Genomic DNA, 19,709 nt, shown 5'->3' on the forward strand with positions numbered 1-19,709 from the left:
TTCGTTGTCATGTTTGAGAAGAGTACACTAAAGAATTTTTATTTTTTTTGAAGTATTACATCATACCCACCACATTATTACATTTGAGAAAAGTATACTAATGAATTTTTAAATAAGAAATTATCAACTATAACCCTATTTTTTTTAAATAAAAAAAAGTTTAACGAACAATCACTTTTGATTAAAAAAATAAAAAATAAATAAAATAAAAATTAACGTTTCATTCTAATTTATTTTAGCAAAAGTAACTTTTAACAATTTGAGCCAAAGATATCTTTATTCTTTCTTTTAATTTCTTAATTGACAATTGAGATAAATAAATATATATATATTAAAAAAAATTATTATTCAAGTCCTTATAGTTTAGAAGGATATAATTTTTTTATAAAATTTAAAACAAAAAAAGAAAAAAAAAATTAATAGCGATTAACAATTTGAACACATGTATTTAAAACAAATTATATTTAGACCAATAATATTATGACACATCATTATAATACATGTGAATATTGGGCTCATTCTAATTGTAGTAATATAATTTGAAGAATAATTTAAAATTTAAATTTTATTTTATAATTTAATAAAGGATGTAAAATTTAAGGAATGAATATTGATCTCATTCCAATTATTATAACATAATTTAAATAAGAATCCAAATTTCAAATTTTATTTTAAGAATATAAAATTAATTTATAGACTAATCATATAATAACAGGTATTAACAAAAATAAAAAATTAAAAATTAAAAATTAAAAATTGAGAAAAAAGAATTACAACTTCTAATCTTAATTGTAACGCCCCAAAAATTTATGCATAATGATAGTACACTAACCATGGCTCCTTATGATAAATCGGAATAAGTCCCCAACCCTTGCATTACATGATCATGGGATTCATACAAAATAGTTCCATATGCGAATATACATTCAATGATTTCTATTATATAAATCTATAGCATGTAGAACATTTAATCCAAAAATAAATAAATACCTTCAAGGGCTTACAAATTCCAAGGTTTAAGTCCGATTACACAAAAATGGTTTCTCGAACCCATACAATTATAGCCCTTGGCTAGCAAAATATACCACAACAAAACAAGAGCCTTGTGCTTTCAACATATACATCCACGCCCTAATTCGGTGGAATCGCCATATCTTTTTTTGCACCAAAATCCCATAGGGTGAGCATAAAGCCCAGTAAGAAATTCTTAACAAAGTATATACATTTTATACAAGCTTCACAAAATGAAATGCATATGCCGTGCTATATTTTTTTGAAAGGAAATCACATTTACATCTTTGGAAACCGTCATACTCAATGATATCTTGAAATCTCAACAATCCAAAAATTTTCAATTTAGTTCAAGGAGCGGTAAATACGACTCAGGTAATCCCTAGGTAAGTGTCTGCAAATAGGCATCACAAGCAATACCAAAACCCCACTTTACCGGTTACTAACCAAAAGGGAAGTGGTACCTCCTCCGCGCATGTTTTTGGTCTTTCACCCCGGACACTCAGGCCAACTTAATCAATTTTATTTACACCCCTTATTCGGACTTACCAACGTAACAAAGCAATTCCAAGAAAATTTATTCACAAACCTTCTTTTCTCAATGCAAAAGTTTCCAAACTCAATTCAAAATGTGTGACAACCAATTGAATGGATATGCAAATGCAAAAATTATCAATGCCACATAACGTTTCTCCATTTTCAATTATCTCATATAATAATTCTACGGTAATCAAAATTCTCATTTCTCCTTTCAATGCCATTTCACAAAATAGCCACATATCCATTTAAATCCACCAATAAGTAGCAACATTTTCACACTTTGTGCATTTCCAACAGTTTAGTCATTTCAAGACTATATCAACATTTTGAACTACAAACTTCCAAAATCAAAGATTCTTATATTCTATGAAATTCGTCATTCATATACAAAAATAAGAAAATTTCCAATCATTCATTCATTTTGGCACAAAAGAAAATAACAATGTCATCCATGGGTTCTCAACATCTTTTAAATCCCCAGATTTCTAGGTTTTCTCACCACAACTATACATACCCAAATCCCTTGGAAGAATGTTTTCAAAAACATCTTTCCTCAATCAATGTAGTTCAAAACTTCAAGAGATTATTTCAAAAGAAACAAAGGGTAAATCCACTTTCAAAATCACCCACACTCTTGAGCTAACAATCAAGTTTCAATACTAACAAAAGGGGGTTTCGAAAATCAACAAAATCTTTCAAAAATATATATATAACCCTAAGAAAATCCATACTTCAAGTTTGAAAAAGAATGAGATGAAACCCTCAAAATCAACGGTGTCGAAACTCGATTTCTATCGCACAAAGCGAAGCCCTCGCTTAGCTCTCCAAGATTTGTGAAGGATGTAGGGTCAAAATCCCAATGGATTGGAAGAAATCAAGAGTTTAAGATGTTTGGTGGAGGTTTTTAGAGAGAAAGAGTAGTAAAAGATGATTTTAGAGAGAGAATGAGGTGTATAAAAGTGATATACACTCAACCCAAGAAGAAAGAAAAAGCAGATTTTTGGACCCAGATTCATCCCGCATGTGTAGAGTGTGCCTCTTGCACATGCGGCACTCACCCCCGCACATGCGGCACTCTCACCCCGCACCTCCATCTGCACCTGCATATAATGCAATGTTGCACCCTGGACCTCCCTTGTTTTCCGCACGTGCGGCCCCCCTTCCGCACGTGCGGCCCAAGGCCCCGTACGTGCGACTCTGTCCTCCAACAAGGAAATTTTTCATCTCAACTCGAGACACTCCGGACCCAACCTCACACCTTCCGAAATAAATGAATACTCGGGATTGAAATAAATAAGAACGATAGATTTTGGGAGGAAGTTTTCAACACAACGAACTCCATAGTTAACAAAACCTCGTATTACAACCCAACACTCTAACCAAGGCAAACACAACGTAACTCAAGGAAGAACGAGACGAATTTCGCACCCGGTCGTCACATTAATAAAATGACAATATTTTGTAATTCTAGTAGTATATAGATATATAGATAAATAAGTCTTTCATTTCAAAAATTTTACAAATTAATCAGTTGAGCAAATAGATCACATTGGACAGGAATTTTCTTTTATAGTGGAAAATGAAAACGACAAGTCCACCAAAATAAGAGACCAGACTAGTGATAAAGTTAGGCATATCATGCCTTTTTTTTATTACAATATCATGCCTAATATTGGTATTTTTTTAAGGTAATACGGTTATTAGATAAATGATCTTATTCATTGAACAGCTTATTTGTCATTTAAATAGCTCAAATTGACAAGTGATTATATGTTTTCTAAAGGTTGATACAAGAGAGATTGACTAATAAGTCTTATATTTTGGACTTTTAATTCATATAGTTTCATATTTTTTTTGTAATCTGTTTAGCCCTTTTAGATGTGCAATGGCTCATTTATCCGCTACATTGGAGTGTCACATTTAGAAACAGTACACTAAAGAGTTTTTACTGTCACATCATACCCATCACGTTAAAGTGTTATATTAGGAAAAAGTACACTAAAGAGTTTTTAATTTTTTTTAAAGTTTCACATCATACCCGCCACGTTGGAGTATCACATGTCACGTCAGGAAAAAGTACATTAGATAGTTTTAATATTTTTTTGGAGTGTTACATTATACCTGCTACGTTGTCATGTTTGAGAAAAGTACATTAAGAAATTTTTATTTTTTTTTGAAATATCACATCATACCCGTCACGTTGTTATATTTGGAAAAGGTACACTAAGGAGTTTTTATTTTTTTAGAGTGTTACATCATAACCGCTACATTGTCACATTTGAGAAAAGTACATTAAGAAGTTTTTAGTTTTTTTTAGAGTGTCCTATCATACCCGTCACACATTGCCATGTTCCACGTTGTCACGTTTGAGAAAAGTACACTAACAGTTTTTATTTTTTTTGAAGTGTCACATCATACTCGTCACATTGTCACGTTTGAGAAAAGTACACTAAGGAGTTTTTAATTTTTTTTATAGTGTCACATCATATTTGTCACGTTGTCACGTTTGAGAAAAGTACAATAAAGAGTCTTTTTTTTGAAGTGTCACATCATACTCGCTACATTGTCACATTTGAAAAAAGTACACTAAGAAGTTTTTATTTTATTTTTTTGAATAAAAGTTTTGGAGTGTCACATCATATCTACCACGTTGTCACATTTAAGAAAAATACACTAAGAAGTTTTTATTTTTTTGGACTGTTACATCGTTAGAGTATCACATTCATATTTGTCACAATGGAATATCACATCATACCTATCACATTAATAAAAGGGTATATAGTTGTCCACCAAAATAAAAAATAGGACCATACGAAAAGAAACTCTCCACTAATAAGACTTAACAGATCAATAAAAAAGATTCGGGACTACTTGAACTTGTGACAGGATAATTATTGTTGATCATCCATTCCAGACTCCAATGATTATTCACATTCTTCAGAGTCCTATAAGCCCACCCAAACGAAGCCTTCCCATACACATTCAACTGGGCATTGGCAAACTTTATGTAATCCTCTTTTGTTGCCCCTTTAACATTCCATTCAGCTACCCACTCCCCTGCAAATTCCAATCACATAAATTGGGAGGGGGGGGGGGGGAATTAAATAAATGAATGAAAAAAAGTAATTTATGAGCTGCATGAGTTCGGGATTGTATACCTATAAAAGTGAGAGGTCCATTCGATGTAGTAAGTTGATACAGCTCTGGTAATCGGTTGTTATAGATAAAATCAATGTTTTGTTGAACACTCATGTTGTTAAAGCTATTGGAGAAGAGATTGTAGTAATGGATATCAATGACCGAGCCCTCTAAGCTGCTGGCAATAGGAAAAAGTTCTTGTGGATCAATTGCTCCTAGACGGTTTGACATGATCACATAAGCCGTGGAGGAGTTCTTTCGAACAACGTTGTAACCAGCACTATAGTACTTGTTCAGGCTATCGAGAGATGCTCCAGGTGAGAGAGGCTCATTCATCAGCTCAACCGCATAGACTCTTGGATTATTAGCATACCTATATGTGTGCAAAACAAAAAATTATAAGAGACCAATTGTTACCATATTGTTCTATGAAAGTCAAGTATGGTCCAAAATGCATGTAATTATGAATGGTTGTACTTGGAGGTCAGAAAACCTATAACATTAACTGTGTATTGTATGTTTTGATCCAATAGTCCCCATTCTTGAGACCCATCTCTAGAAGAGCTATGCTCGTAGCCATTTTGAGAACCAGGTGCAACGTGTAGATCAATAATGACATTAATTCCATATTTTCTACAAATAGAAGACCTCTATGAATAAAAAATATCACTATATATATATATATTAAGGTGTCGATTTGTCCATGGCTAGCCTATCATGCTTAAAAATATGTCTAATTTAATTTTACAGTGTCTAGTGCGCAACAAATAATTTTTTGGACAAGCCAGTATTGAAACACTCAAAATTGATGCTCACCTAAGCCCATTGTGTTTCAAAATTCTCACCATGATTGCAAATGCGTTGGGGATAGGGCAACATGAATTTTTATACAAAGATTCATTTGTTGTTGTTAGGTCCCTATGTTGTCAAATCCGGAGACAAAACAGTGTGTTGGTTCAAATGTAATTTTTTGTATTTTTGTTCTGTCCGCTCGAGCGTATACTTGTGAGCTCGAGCGTAGATTCGCAGGTCTCAGTAGTTCTTCAGGGCAAGCAACATATACTGGTGGATCTGATTTTACGCTCGAGCGGATTATCCTACGCTCGAGCGCATCTCAGTTTGTTTCGCACGCAGTTTTGGTCAGTCCGCTCGAGCGGGCTGTGGTGAGCTCGAGCGGAGATCGCGGTGCCAGATTCCTATTTAAAGCTGATAAGGGTGTTTTTGTGAGTGCGTTTTTTGGAGATCTAATCTAAACGAACTAGGGTTGTGTTTGGAGTTTTCTTTGGAGGTTTTTCATAGTTTTCCTTGATGTTCTTGAGAGAGTTCTGAACTTATATATTTAGATTCATACATCAAGGAGGTTGCTTCTTAAGTTTCAAGTGAGTTCCCTTCGGTGGATTCCGAAGATTGAAGCGTAGGATCCAAAAGGCGTTTGAGTCTACGCAGTCGTTAATTCGACAAGTGGAGTTGTGGTGTGGAATCAACTTCAGGATCAATTCCGTGACGAAGGTGTGGTGAAAAGAGTTACAGAAGATTCAGAGACAAATTGACTGGGTTGGGTAATTTGTATTGTATCTTTGTAATCTTTTTTGTTCTTCAGTAGTGGATTGATTGTGGCGTTTCGCCCGTGGTTTTTGATTACAATTGAAGGTTCTTCAATTATGGTTTTTTCCACGTAAAAAAATCGTTTGTGTCGATTTATTGTTTATTCTAAAAAACAAACAAACTAAAATCACTCTCGTAAGTGTTTGATGATTTTAGGTTGAGGGTTTTGAATTAATTGGGTTTTGGAATATGTTTATCTTGATCTAATCACAAATCACGTAGATTTTCAATTGGTATCAGAGCAGGTCACTCTTTGTTTTTTTTTAAAACTATAGGAGTGTGATTTTGTGTGATTAGTATCATGGATTCTATTCGTGAAGGTAACTCCACTCATAGACCCCCTTTACTTGACGGTACAAACTATTCTTATTGGAAAGCTCGTATGAGAGCATTTTTAAAATCCATCGATGAGAAAGTTTGGCACTCCGTAATCTTTGGGTGGAGTGAACCTACAATCACCGTTGATGGGATTGATATTCCTAAACCCCTAGATAAATGGGACACAATCGATTACCAGAATTCGAGTTGGAACAGCAAAGCTCTAAACTCCCTCTTCTGCTCTGTCACACCTGAAGAATTCCGTCGAATTTGCACGTGTGAAATAGCAAAAGAGGCGTGGGATATTCTTGAAACGATTCACGAAGGTACCACCTCTGTTAAAAGGGCAAAACTTCAACGTCTCACGTCCGCCTTTGAAACCCTTTTTATGCGCGACGATGAGACGTTCGATGAATTTTATGCAAAACTCAGTGATATCGTGAATTCCTGTTTCACTCTCGGTGAAAAAATCCCTGAAGCAAAAGTTGTTGGAAAAATTTTGAGGTCCCTTCCCGAGAGGTTCCAACCAAAGGTGACAGCCATTGAGGAGGCTCAGAATGTTGATACCCTCAAGCTCGATCAATTGGTTGGAAATTTGCAGACTTATGAAGCCCACCAAATTTCTAAGAAAAAGCAAAAAGAAAATATGGCTTTCACGAGTGCCCATGAGACTGCAAAACCTCCGGAAACTAAATTTGATTTAGAGTCTGAGATGACGGCTATGCTTACAAAACAGTTTAAAATTTTTTTGAAAAAGAAGCCGAATTTCAGAGCCCCTATTTCAAAAGATAAGAGTAATGACAAACCCAAAACTGTTCCACCAAAATTTGCTCAAACTACTGAAAAAAAAATTGTAAGGGGACCAGGGGTTAAGTGTTATGAGTGTCAAGGGTTTGGCCACATTGCCCTTGAATGCCCTTCGAAAAAGAATCGAAAGAAAGTCTACACTGTAACTTGGGATGATGAAAGCGGGTCGGAGCAAGAACCCGAAGAGCCTGAATCCGGTGAAGATGGGGATAGTGCTTTCATGGCGTTTTGGTCCACTTTCTCTCAAACTCTTCCAAAGCCTACAGAGTTAGCTCTTGGTCAGAACCTGCATCATGCTCCTACCTTTGATGGGAGTAACTACCTGTTTTGGAAAATCAGAATGAGAGCTTTTCTGAGAGCTGTTGATCCAGAAGGCTGGCAGGCCATTGAAGAAGATACAGACAGGGCTGACAATCCGAGCAATCAGAGAGCCCTGATGACTATTCGTGGGGCAATTTCTCCTGAAGAACAGCAACGGGTTGTTCATTGCACAAAGGCTAAAGAGGCATGGGAAATTTTGAGCCAATTCCATGAAAGAGAAAATTCGCCTTCACTACCATCCAGCAACCTTCCTGTCTTAGTTGCTAGACTGGATGAGGTCAAGGAGAATGAAGAGCAAAAAGAGGATGATGAAACATCTGAGGATAATGATGAGATCAATGGCGATGAACTACAACAAGCCTACGAAAAGTTGTACGAGAAATCTTTGAATTTGTCCAAACTCAACGACAAACTCTCTCTCAAGCTCAAGACATGTGAGAGTGAGAATGTCAGGCTGAAAGGAGAACTTGTAGCAGCAAAGCAGAATATCGTCAAGATCTCGAGTGATAGGCAAGACTTATGTGGAAAATTACTATCCTGTGAAACTGAAAGGAATGAACTTCTGAAGGTGTATTCCACATATGAAGAAAAGCTTGAAAGTCTTGAGCTGTCATAAGCCAGATTGGAAGAGATAGTCTGTCAAAAGGATGAAGAGCTTCGGGTTGCTAGAGCCACTATTGCCATGTGGAACAAAGGTTCCAAATCTTTAGAAGACATCCTCGGGTCTCAACAAATGGGTTGCGACAAAAGCGGGTTAGGCTATGGTGCAACAGCTCACAAGGGTCAGGCCTCTACTTCACATGACAAGAAGACTCAAGCAAAGGGAAAATTGAAGGTAGACCAGGCTGATCTCTCTCTCCGTCTGCCTAAAGCTGGTAAAATCAACATAAAGGAGGTAAAACCGGTTTTTATTTGTCATCACTGTGGTAGGTATGGCCACATTCGTCCTTACTGTTTTGAACTGTTTGGTAAGGTGTCTCAAAAGGGTAGAAATTCTAATACTTTTTGGGTTAGGAGACAACCTTACATGTCTAGGCTGAACACCAAGACTAAAAAGATTTGGATTAGAAAAGAGGATTTGACTTGTTTTGTTGCTCACACTGCTCTAAAAGCACGTGATTCACACATGTGGTATCTTGATAGTGGGTGTTCTCGACATATGTCCGGTAACAAATCCTACTTCACCTCCCTTGAAAAATATGAAGGAGGAATTGTTACCTTTGGAGATGGCGGCACTTCAAGAGTCATTGGTAAGGGCTCTATAAGTGTTGCTGGTCTTCCCAAGCTAGATAATGTTCTACTAGTTGATGGTCTTAAAGAAAATCTTTTAAGCATTAGTCAAATGTGTGATTCCCATCATGAAGTATTGTTTTCAAAAAATAAATGTCAAATTTTGGATAAAACGGGAAATACTGTCTTACATGGGGTTCGCACATCTGATAACTGCTATGGGATTGTTACTACTAATGATCTCACTTGTCACTCTGCCATCATTAGTAACATTGACCTGTGGCATCAAAGATTAGGTCACATGAATTTCAATGACTTAACTAAGATAGCCAACAAAGAGCTTGTGAGGGGAATACCTAAACTAGGTAAGAATTTGAGCCATGTGTGTGGACCATGTCAGCTTGGCAAACAAACCCGTGCTCCTCATAAAAAGGTGAACAGCTTTACAACCAAACGTCCTCTTGAATTGATTCACATGGATTTAATGGGTCCTACTCGCACTGAAAGCATCGGAGGTAAAAGATACATTTTTTTAACTGTTGATGATTTTACTCGATTTTCGTGGGTAAATTTTTTAAGGGAAAAATCTGATACGTTTGATGCTTTCCAGTCCTTAGTCCCTAAAATCCAAAATGAACAGGGTGTTTCCATTGGGCGTATCATAAGAATCCGAACTGATCATGGTCGTGAATTTGAAAATAGTTCGTTTTCGGATTTTTGTGATATGCATGGAATCAAGCATGAATTTTCTGCTCCTATTACTCCACAACAAAATGGAGTTGTTGAGAGGAAGAACAGGGTTGTTCAAGAAATGGCTAGGGTCATGCTCCTTAGTAAGAAACTTCCTCCTAAGTTTTGGGCTGAAGCCTTAAATACTGCTGTGTATGTCATAAATCGCGTGTATTTAAGGCCCGGCACTTTACAAACTCCATATGAATTGTGGAAGGGTGTGAAACCTAATGTAAAATACTTCAAAACTTTTGGGAGTAAGTGTTACATCTTCAAAGATAGAGAGCCTTTGGGCAAATTTGACTCCCGAAGTGATGAAGGTATTTTTCTAGGGTATTCAACCACTAGTAGGGCTTTTAGAGTCTATAACCTGCGAACTTCATCTTTAATGGAATCTATCAATGTGGTTATAGATGACACAGGTGCACCTACTCCAGCAACAAATGAGGATGATAATGATGAGTCTCCAATCTTGGATACGGAATCACAAAATCGAGGAGAAGGTGCGAACCAATCACAAGAAATGGTTACAGAACCATCTTCACAGGTAAGGTCAAGTCCAAAGAGTGCTCCAAGGGACATCACTCCTGTTGCCCCTGTCACCGCAAGTCCTGAGCTTAAACCATCAGCTAGGGTGAAACTAAATCATCCAGCTCAACAGGTGATTGGAAGTGTCTCGGATCGAATGAAAACCCGAAGACAGATTCGGGATGAGGTATCACATATGTGTTATGTTTCATTAATTGAACCTAAAAATTTTAAAGAGGCATTGCTAGATGATAGTTGGGTCAATGCTATGCATGAAGAATTAGGTCAATTTGAACGTAACAAAGTTTGGACTCTAGTTCCCAGACCTAGAGACATGAATGTGATAGGTACCAAGTGGATCTTTAAAAATAAATCTGATGAGAATGGTACAGTTGTTAGAAACAAAGCTAGGTTGGTTGCTCAAGGCTACACACAAGTAGAGGGTGTTGACTATGATGAGACGTTTGCCCCAGTTGCACGTCTCGAATCTATTCGTATTTTACTTGGTGTTGCTTGTTTTCTTGGCTTTAAATTGTTTCAAATGGATGTGAAAAGTGCCTTTTTGAATGGGTACTTGAGAGAAGAGGCGTATGTTGAGCAACCAAAAGGGTTTGAGGACCCTAAGTGTCCTAATCATGTCTACAAGTTAGACAAGGCTTTGTATGGATTGAAACAAGCCCCTCGAGCTTGGTATGATAGACTTACTACATTTCTTCTTGACAATGATTTTCAAAGGGGTAGTGTGGATAAGACCTTATTTGTGAAACATACTAAGTCTCATATTCTTGTTGCTCAGATTTATGTTGATGATATTGTGTTTGGATCCACTGCTGAACATCTTGTGAAATACTTTTCGGATTGCATGACACATGAGTTTGAGATGAGCATGATGGGAGAGTTGTCTTATTTTTTGGGTCTTCAAATTAAACAGTCTCCTTCAGGTATATTTGTGTCTCAGTCTAAGTATGCAAAAAATCTTGTGTCTAAGTTTGGTCTTGAGTCTTCCAAGCATGCACGCACTCCAATGAGCACCAGTCTTCACCTCTCCAAAGATTCCTCTGGTATTGATGTTGATCCTACCCTTTATAGGAGTATGATAGGGAGTCTTTTGTATCTTACCGCCAGTCGTCCTGATATCTCTTTCAGTGTCGGTGTTTGTGCTCGTTACCAAGCCAGTCCTAAAGAGTCTCACCTTCTTGCGGTAAAACGCATCATCAAGTATGTTAATGGGACCTTGGGGTATGGGGTTCGGTTTTCCAATGATACTACAGCCGAAATTACTGGTTTTTCTGATGCCGACTGGGCAGGGTGTGCTGATGATAGGAAAAGTACCTCCGGGGGGTGTTTTTACCTTGGGAATAATTTGGTTTCTTGGCATAGTAAAAAGCAGAATGCCATCTCTCTTTCCACTGCTGAGGTTGAGTACATTGCTGCAGGGAGTTGTTGTGCACAAATGTTGTGGATGAAGCAAATGCTTCATGATTATGGAATAGAACAGTATACCCTCACTCTTTTTTGTGATAACACAAGTGCCATAAACATTTCAAAAAATCCAGTCCAACATTCTCGCACCAAACATATTGACATCCGTCATCATTTTATTCGAGAGTTAGTGGATGAAGGCCTTGTTGTTTTGGAACATATCCCAACTGAGCATCAAAAAGCTGATATTTTTACAAAACCCCTTGATCTTCTTCGGTTTGAGTTCCTTAGAAAGACCTTGGGTGTCATGCTCGATCACTAGAGTGTTACTTGTTACTTGAGTAGGTGTAAGTGTTTTGCCTTATGTATGCTTGGATGTCATAATCTCATTGTCATTGATATCTGCTGTACTTGCATCCAACTTTTTATGTACACTACTCATGCTGCTTACAAGATTTCATTGTTCATTGGTCATAGCTCATTTTGAATGCCCATGCTCATTAACCTCATGATCTCATTCTGTACACATCCTTGAGATTAATTGTTGCAGGGGTTTCCGCACATGTGATCAAAGTTCTCTATGGACCACTAACAGTGTTTCTTGTACTTTTACAGCGGAATTGACCAATACTAGCATATCATGGGTGATGTTGAGTCTCTTAACCATCTACCATCTGTTTTCACTTCTATGGTTTCTCCCTCAATTCCTTGAAGTCCGGGCATTAGGAAAAGGCTACCTCAGAGGCACCAACCAGGCCATCCTTTATAATTTCATTCTTCTCTGGTTTGGTTTCCATACTCTTGAGAGTGAAAGCCACCAGTGAGTGCTCCTAAGAAAGAAAATGTTAAAAATAATAAAAAAAAAGGACTCATTGATTGAGGGGGAGCCTCCGCTTTTACTCAACAAATACCCCGTGATTCCTAGTGGTTTGACTTTTCTCTGTATTGTTGAGTTACTCTTGATGGAGGTCCAGCCATCCGATCACTACTAGGATTAACTCTAGCTCTGTGACCTCTCATGGATTGCACACACACACTTTCTTTTGTGAGCTCTCATGTTGGATTTTGGGTTGTACATTCTCATGTTGCTTATGATCATTGAATATCTTTTATCTGCTTTGCTCATGATGTTCAGTGTCATTTTGTTTTAACACCTGCAAGTTTCCAGACTTCATGAATTGCGGATTATCTCATCTTAGTATTCCATTTTGGCTGAATGTGCTCATCTACTTTTGTTCCGAGTCTCACCTCTTGTTATTGAGTATTTTGTTTTTTTGTTTTTTTTTTAAAAAAAAAAAAAAAAAAAAAAAACCCCGCTCGAGCGGAATATTTTTAAGCTCGAGCGCGTTTTTCACTCTTGCAGCAGTCTGTTCGTGTTTTGGCAGTTCTGAGAGATGGTTTTTTGAGCTCGAGCGGACCTTTGCACGCTCGCGCGGGAGTCCACTTGCTTTTGTGTACGCTCGAGCGGTAATATGTACGCTCGAGCGGACCTGTTTCATACTTAACTCCCTCTCTGGACTCTTCGCGTCATTTTTTTCCCCCTGTTTCATTCTCTTGATCTAGGGTTTCTTTTGTGGCTGCATTGTGGTCGATTTTCTCTCACATCCATCATCTTGCCCACCGATTTGCTCTTTGGTAAGTTTTACCCTCTTTTATTTTTTACTGCTTTTTGTTCTATTTGATTATAGTGTTGTTGGGTTTGTGCTTTTATGGGGTTTTGTGTGTCGTGTGTGTCATTCTCTCTCTCTCACACTTTTTCCTCGTCCGATTGTCTGTTTTTTATGTGTGTTTTTCTTTGTTGTGTCTGTGGTATACGGGTTTATCTGAGTTCCTGTTTTCATGGGCTGTTGAGGTCTCTGTGCGTGCGTATGGATCTGGGCTTGTATCCATTGCTTTGATTTTCTCATGATTCATACTTATCCTTTGCGATTTCTCTCATATTGGGTGTATTAGTTATGAGTTCTTCAATACCATGCTTTCATGCCCTGTTTTTGTATGCCCTGTTTTTTTCTTTTGGTTATTGAACTAATGATTTTCTTTGATTTTGTTTTGGTGTGGTTTGGTTTTTGGGTTTGTTGGTTGGTTGGGTGTAATAGTGTCTTGTTCGGCATGTCTGCTCCTGCTTCTAAACGCCGAAAGGCCACCGTCTCTCGCCCTCTCTATAACCCTGATCGGTTTCAGTCGGCCACCCAATCCAAGTCCTTCCATAAATCTTTTGTGACTCGCACCGTTCATTTAGAACGGAATGTTCAACCTGATACTTTTGAGTCCATCCACATTCGCCCTTTATTCGACCCTCTAGGTGGTGACCGTGTTTTGTTGTTTTCTGGGCGTCAGAATCTCGATTGGGTTCGAGAATTCTATTGTAATATGGAGGGTATTCGTGATTATGAGCCATCCTTCACTACATGGGTTCGGTCAAAATCCATTTCTGTCACCCCTGCTTTGATTCGCCAACTTCTTCAGATTGAGCAAGTCTTTCCCCAATACTATCCTTTCCCTGTTCCTGACCGTCCTACTTGTGACTTTGATGCTGTGGCTTTGGAACTGTGTGGTGCTGCCCGTCATTGGCCTAAAGGAGGTTTGATTAAACAGTTTGAACTTCTTCCGGAGTTCAGATTGCTTAATCTGATTGTCTGCGCCAACATCATTGTCACCACCCACTCATCCGAGGTCAAACAAGACCAAGGATTCATTTTGTCCTATATTGCCAATCACCGGTCTATTGATCTCGCTTCTCTTATTATCAGAAAGATGATTGGTGCTCATGGGCATAAAAAGCTTGGCCTTCCCTACGGTTGCTTGATCAACCGAATTTTGACTGACCTTGGGACCCCTATCCTAGAAGATGATGAGTTTGCCTCTCCTTCTCGCCCTTTCACTAAGAAAACTGTCTCACAGAGTCGGGCTCATGTTAAGGGGGAGTCCTCTCGGGCTGATCCTTCTGCAGGTACCACTGCTGGCCTTGCTGAGGAGGCTGAATATGATGCTGCTGCCGCCGGGGGTGAGGAGGATCCTACTCCACCTGTTCCACCTAGCTCTTTTCCTGATCAGCTTCGGCATTTTGAGGAGGCTATGACTCGGCGGTTAGACTTTCTCGATGCGCGTTTTGATGCCTTTGATGGTCGTCTTGGTCAGCTGGAGCAGACTACCGCTCACACTACTTCGCAGCTGGACCACATCATTTCCTTACTGACGCTTCAGCCGCCCCCTCCTCCATCTGGTGCTTGATTTCTTGCTTTCCTCATTCCCGGTCAAAAAGGGGGAGAGTTTGGTTCCTGCTGTGAACTTGATGGTATATTGTATTGATGGTACTCTGGTGCTTATATTTTGTTATATTGTATTGATGGTATATTTTGTTCCTTTGGTTCTATTGGATGGATACATTTTGATATATTCTTATATAGTTCCACAAGTTTTGGTTTTTCTGGTATGTTGCTAGTCTTTTCACAGGTAACTGTTGGATGAAGAATTGGATTGATGGACCGATATATGGCAAGATTGGAAAGCTTGTTTGTTTATAGAGTTGTTTTGAGTGTTTTTAGTATTTGTCTTAATCTTGTCTAGTGCATGTGTTTAAGGACATTTATTTAGAAATGTTTTGTCCGGGAATTGACAAAGGGGGAGATTGTTAGGTCCCTATGTTGTCAAATCCGGAGACAAAACAGTGTGTTGGTTCAAATGTAATTTTTTGTATTTTTGTTCTGTCCGCTCGAGCGTATACTTGTGAGCTCGAGCGTAGATTCGCAGGTCTCAGTAGTTCTTCAGGGCAAGTAACATATACTGGTGGATCTGATTTTACGCTCGAGCGGATTATCCTACGCTCGAGCGCATCTCAGTTTGTTTCGCACGCAGTTTTGGTCAGTCCGCTCGAGCGGGCTGTGGTGAGCTCGAGCGGAGATCGCGGTGCCAGATTCCTATTTAAAGCTGATAAGGGTGTTTTTGTGAGTGCGTTTTTTGGAGATCTAATCTAAACGAACTAGGGTTGTGTTTGGAGTTTTCTTTGGAGGTTTTTCATAGTTTTCCTTGATGTTCTTGAGAGAGTTCTGAACTTATATATTTAGATTCATACATCAAGGAGGTTGCTTCTTAAGTTTCAAGTGAGTTCCCTTCGGTGGATTCCGAAGATTGAAGCGTAGGATCCAAAAGGCGTTTGAGTCTACGCAGTCGTTAATTCGACAAGTGGAGTTGTGGTGTGGAATCAACTTCAGGATCAATTCCGTGACGAAGGTGTGGTGAAAAGAGTTACAGAAGATTCAGAGACAAATTGACTGGGTTGGGTAATTTGTATTGTATCTTTGTAATCTTTTTTGTTCTTCAGTAGTGGATTGATTGTGGCGTTTCGCCCGTGGTTTTTGATTACAATTGAAGGTTCTTCAATTGTGGTTTTTTCCACGTAAAAAAATCGTTTGTGTCGATTTATTGTTTATTCTAAAAAACAAACAAACTAAAATCACTCTCGTAAGTGTTTGATGATTTTAGGTTGAGGGTTTTGAATTAATTGGGTTTTGGAATATGTTTATCTTGATCTAATCACAAATCACGTAGATTTTCAGTTGTGATTTGCAATTTTTTAGTTTTAGATCAATCGGGGGGTTAAGAGACATAATGTGCCCAAATGAAAGCTTTATCCAAGGCTTGCAAGGATCCCCCAACATAAGGTTGTGGAGGGGTTGGATCACTAGCTATCCACCACCCTACAGGAATTCTTACTGCATTTATTCCGTTGCTTGATATGAATTTGAAGTCATCTTCAACTATGAATGTATTCCAATGCTCCTGAGATGTACACAACCCATCAAATTTTCTTGACATATAATTATGATCGTAATTACAGACATCCCTCTAATCAGTTCTTTTTCTTTTTCTTTTTTTAAATACATTTCCTTCAAGTAATAAACCACTTTTTAGTGGCATTTTTACCCTGCCTCAATAACAAAATAATTATTTAATTAAATGAATAAGGTGCTACTTATTCTAATAACTTGTGATGCATTCACTGGACCATAACCATTCGTCAATTGAAATTCACCATGTAGCCCCCCAGTGTTTGTAATGATGAAAACAGATTCATCATCATTTCCCCAACTACCATCTCCTTTTGAATCAGCTGTCACAGGATTATTTGTGTTTACCTACAAATTATTGTTTTGGAAGTAGATAATGAGATTTATGTGGCTATGTGTTTGAAAATGCCATTGTAGTCCTTTGTAATTTATCAATGTTAAAACTGTGTCATTATTCTTACGTTTTTAACATTTTTTTCCCTCTCCTGAACTCTTAGACAGACTGGTAATTTTTTTGAAGTCATCACAATCTACTGCCCTCCATATTTTATGAAGTTTGGCCTTCTAAGGTATGTGTTGATAATTTATGAATAAAAAAATAAAAAATAGAAAAGTGCAAGAAACTATTTTTTCCATTTCTGATTGGGTTAGGATAACGAAAAGAGGATGGGGGCTGTTTGGGCCTGTGGATCCATTACGGGTCCCGTTTTGATAATATGAATTGTTAATTTTGTTGAGTATTTCGTGTATTTCATCTACAAAAAAAATTAAGTGATCCGATAACTGTAACTTATTCACTTTATCGTGTTTTTCATTAAAAAATGGATAATAATTGTGTTTTCAAAAAATAAATCATATATTTTTTTGATGACAAAAATAATGAATTGAACAAATTGTAATTATCAGATCAATCTTTTTTTTTTTTTTTTTTTGGATGAAATATACAAAGTGTCTGACAAAATGAATAGTTCGAATCATCGAAACAGGATCCGTGGGTAGGCCCACGGACCCAAACATCCCTCTCCAATTTAGATTTTGGATTTGAGATAATCATCCTCTTAATGAAAATAATATATATTTATATTTATCAAAACGATTCCTTTTTTTTTTAACGATTCTATTAACGTGTTTCCTTAAAAACATGTTAAAAAAATCAGTTAAAAAAATCAGTGGTGTTACAAGCACTAATTGATATACAAATTAGTATACTAACAAAACTATGGTCCCGCCCATTATACAAATTAGTATACTAACATTTTTCTTTTGAAAAGCTATAAACACAAAAATCTTTTTACAGAATTATTGAAGCGTAAGGAAAAAAGCGACAGTTTCCCTTACACAAAAATCTATTAACAGGGTAAGGGAAAAAGTGACAGTTTCCCAAAAAAAAAAAAAAAAAAAAAAAAATGTATGCAAAGTGTAAATTATTGAAGAAATAAAGGGACACCAGTAAGAAGAAGGCATTAGGAACTTTTATCCGAATACGGTTTGGATCATCAGAATTTCTGACAATCTCAAACGTTTCGGATATACCTGGAGGGTCTGCAACAATAGCTACCAAGTCGATCCCATTTCCACCAGTGTCTACTCCCACAAATAGTTTGTTGAACACCCTTAATCGATAGCTTGTCTCATTGATCCTCCACAACTTCACCACAACAATAACAAAAAACAGAGAAATTAAAGTAATTTGACAAAATTTAATTCGTGTTTTTTGACAAAAAAAAAAAAAAAAAACAAAACAAAAACAAAAACAAAAATTTACTTTGAATGTTTCCCAACTAGAAGCAACAGTCCTGTTGGCAACTAAGATTGAACCTCCGCCTGTTTCAGCGCAAAGGTATTTTCCAGCCATTACTGATTTAAACTGCAGCCTAGTCCCATCCTAATCGTCAAAATTCAAAACAAGATTGAGCCGTTAGAAGATGAGAATCAAAACCAAGAAATTTTGGACGTTTTTGTTTGTGTACAAACCAAGAAATCTTTGTTTGGGATGCCATCGAAGAGAGATGGTTTGATCCATTTTTCTGCGACCAACCAACCTCCAAGATTAACGGCTCGGGTTTTGAAATCGGGAGTAAGCGTCCCATGAGAAAGAGAGAGCATAGAACTGAGGAAGATACAAAAGCATAGGAGTGGGTGTCTTCTCGTTGAATGTGCTGTTGCCATTTTGATCATTCTCCAACATCTAGTGCTAGTCTCTCTCTCTCTTTTTTTTGGTCTATGGGTCTCACTCTCTCATTACTAGCACAGGCGCACACAAATACATTTGGATTACACTTATAATAAAACACCACACACTAATCAAGATAATCTAAAGATCATAAATTTTTCATGATCCTTTTCATGACAAAATTTTCATGATCTCTAACATTTCTCATATATATATATATATATATATGAAAAACTAGTGGTATGAAAAAAAAAATAATAATAAATAAAAATAATAATTAGTGACAACCTGTCATGCACGACATGCAAAAAAAAAAAAAAAAGTGATAACCGTGCCGGCATGAAAAAAAATTAATAATATATTTTTATGTAAAATAATATAAATATTTAAATTTTTATATGTAAATTATGAAAATAAAGATGATTGAAATTTACAATTTAAGTCCTACAAGTTTATTACAATTGATTTATTATTTTTTAATTTATCATAAATTTAATCATAGAACTTTCAACCATCCTTACTAGAATTACAAACTTAGGTGAGCTCAACCCAAATAACTTGAGTCGAGTTTCAAAAATTTTAAAAATTGAACAACATAATTTTCAAAAATTCAAGTTAAATTTGAGTGGATTTGGACAGAAACACCAAATAACCTGAGTAACCAAAACAAAATTATATATATAAATATATAAATTATTTGCTAATTTATTTTTTTAAATAATAAATAAAATTAATTAAAAATTTAATATTAATGCACATTAGAAAAAGCAAATACTTAAGATTTCCAATAGAATTTTTCTTGAAAATATTTTTAAAAAATACACCTTTTAGAAATATGGATCGTCGAATAAAGGGTTGTTTGGGAAGTGCCATATTAGTTCATTTTTTTATCTTTGTATCTTTTTTTGGTCACATCACATCTCTACTTTTCTACACATCTTTTCGTAAAAAATAAAAAGTATAATTATCTTTTTTTATTCACATTACATCTCTACTTTTCTATACATATTTTCGTAAAAAGTAAAAAAATATACTTATTTGACACTTCCCAAATTACCACTAGGTTGATATTGAAATTTTTTACTTTTTATAGTGACATA

At 36.7% G+C, this 19,709-nt stretch overlaps 1 protein-coding gene across 1 annotated transcript; it reads right to left on the minus strand.

The window, feature by feature from the left end:
• Positions 1 to 4,222: 4,222 nt before the first annotated feature.
• LOC114278126 (glucan 1,3-beta-glucosidase-like) lies at positions 4,223 to 18,858 on the minus strand. The gene is made up of 8 exons (XM_082921556.1): positions 18,411 to 18,858; positions 18,202 to 18,321; positions 17,884 to 18,084; positions 16,628 to 16,784; positions 16,255 to 16,430; positions 5,167 to 5,339; positions 4,710 to 5,062; positions 4,223 to 4,608 (listed from the first exon to the last, which is right to left on the minus strand). Exons 1-8 carry the CDS (start codon positions 18,612 to 18,614, stop codon positions 4,391 to 4,393), a joined length of 1,602 nt encoding a protein of 533 aa, XP_082777682.1. The 5' UTR covers positions 18,615 to 18,858; the 3' UTR covers positions 4,223 to 4,390.
• Positions 18,859 to 19,709: the final 851 nt, after the last annotated feature.

This window comes from Camellia sinensis, chromosome 3, assembly GCF_055761805.1.
Source record: "Camellia sinensis isolate YWXY chromosome 3, ASM5576180v1, whole genome shotgun sequence".
In the NCBI taxonomy this organism is placed as follows: domain Eukaryota; kingdom Viridiplantae; phylum Streptophyta; class Magnoliopsida; order Ericales; family Theaceae; genus Camellia; species Camellia sinensis.

Coding starts and splice junctions, on each gene's coding strand:
- LOC114278126 (XM_082921556.1), bottom strand. CDS start 18,614: ATGATCAAAATGGCAACAGCACATTCAACGAGAAGACACCCACTCCTA. Junction 5,340..16,254: donor CTTTCATTTGGGCACATTAT/GTCTCTTAACCC, acceptor TTTTATTCATAG/AGGTCTTCTATTTGTAGAAA. Junction 5,063..5,166: donor ATAGGTTTTCTGACCTCCAA/GTACAACCATTC, acceptor GCACACATATAG/GTATGCTAATAATCCAAGAG.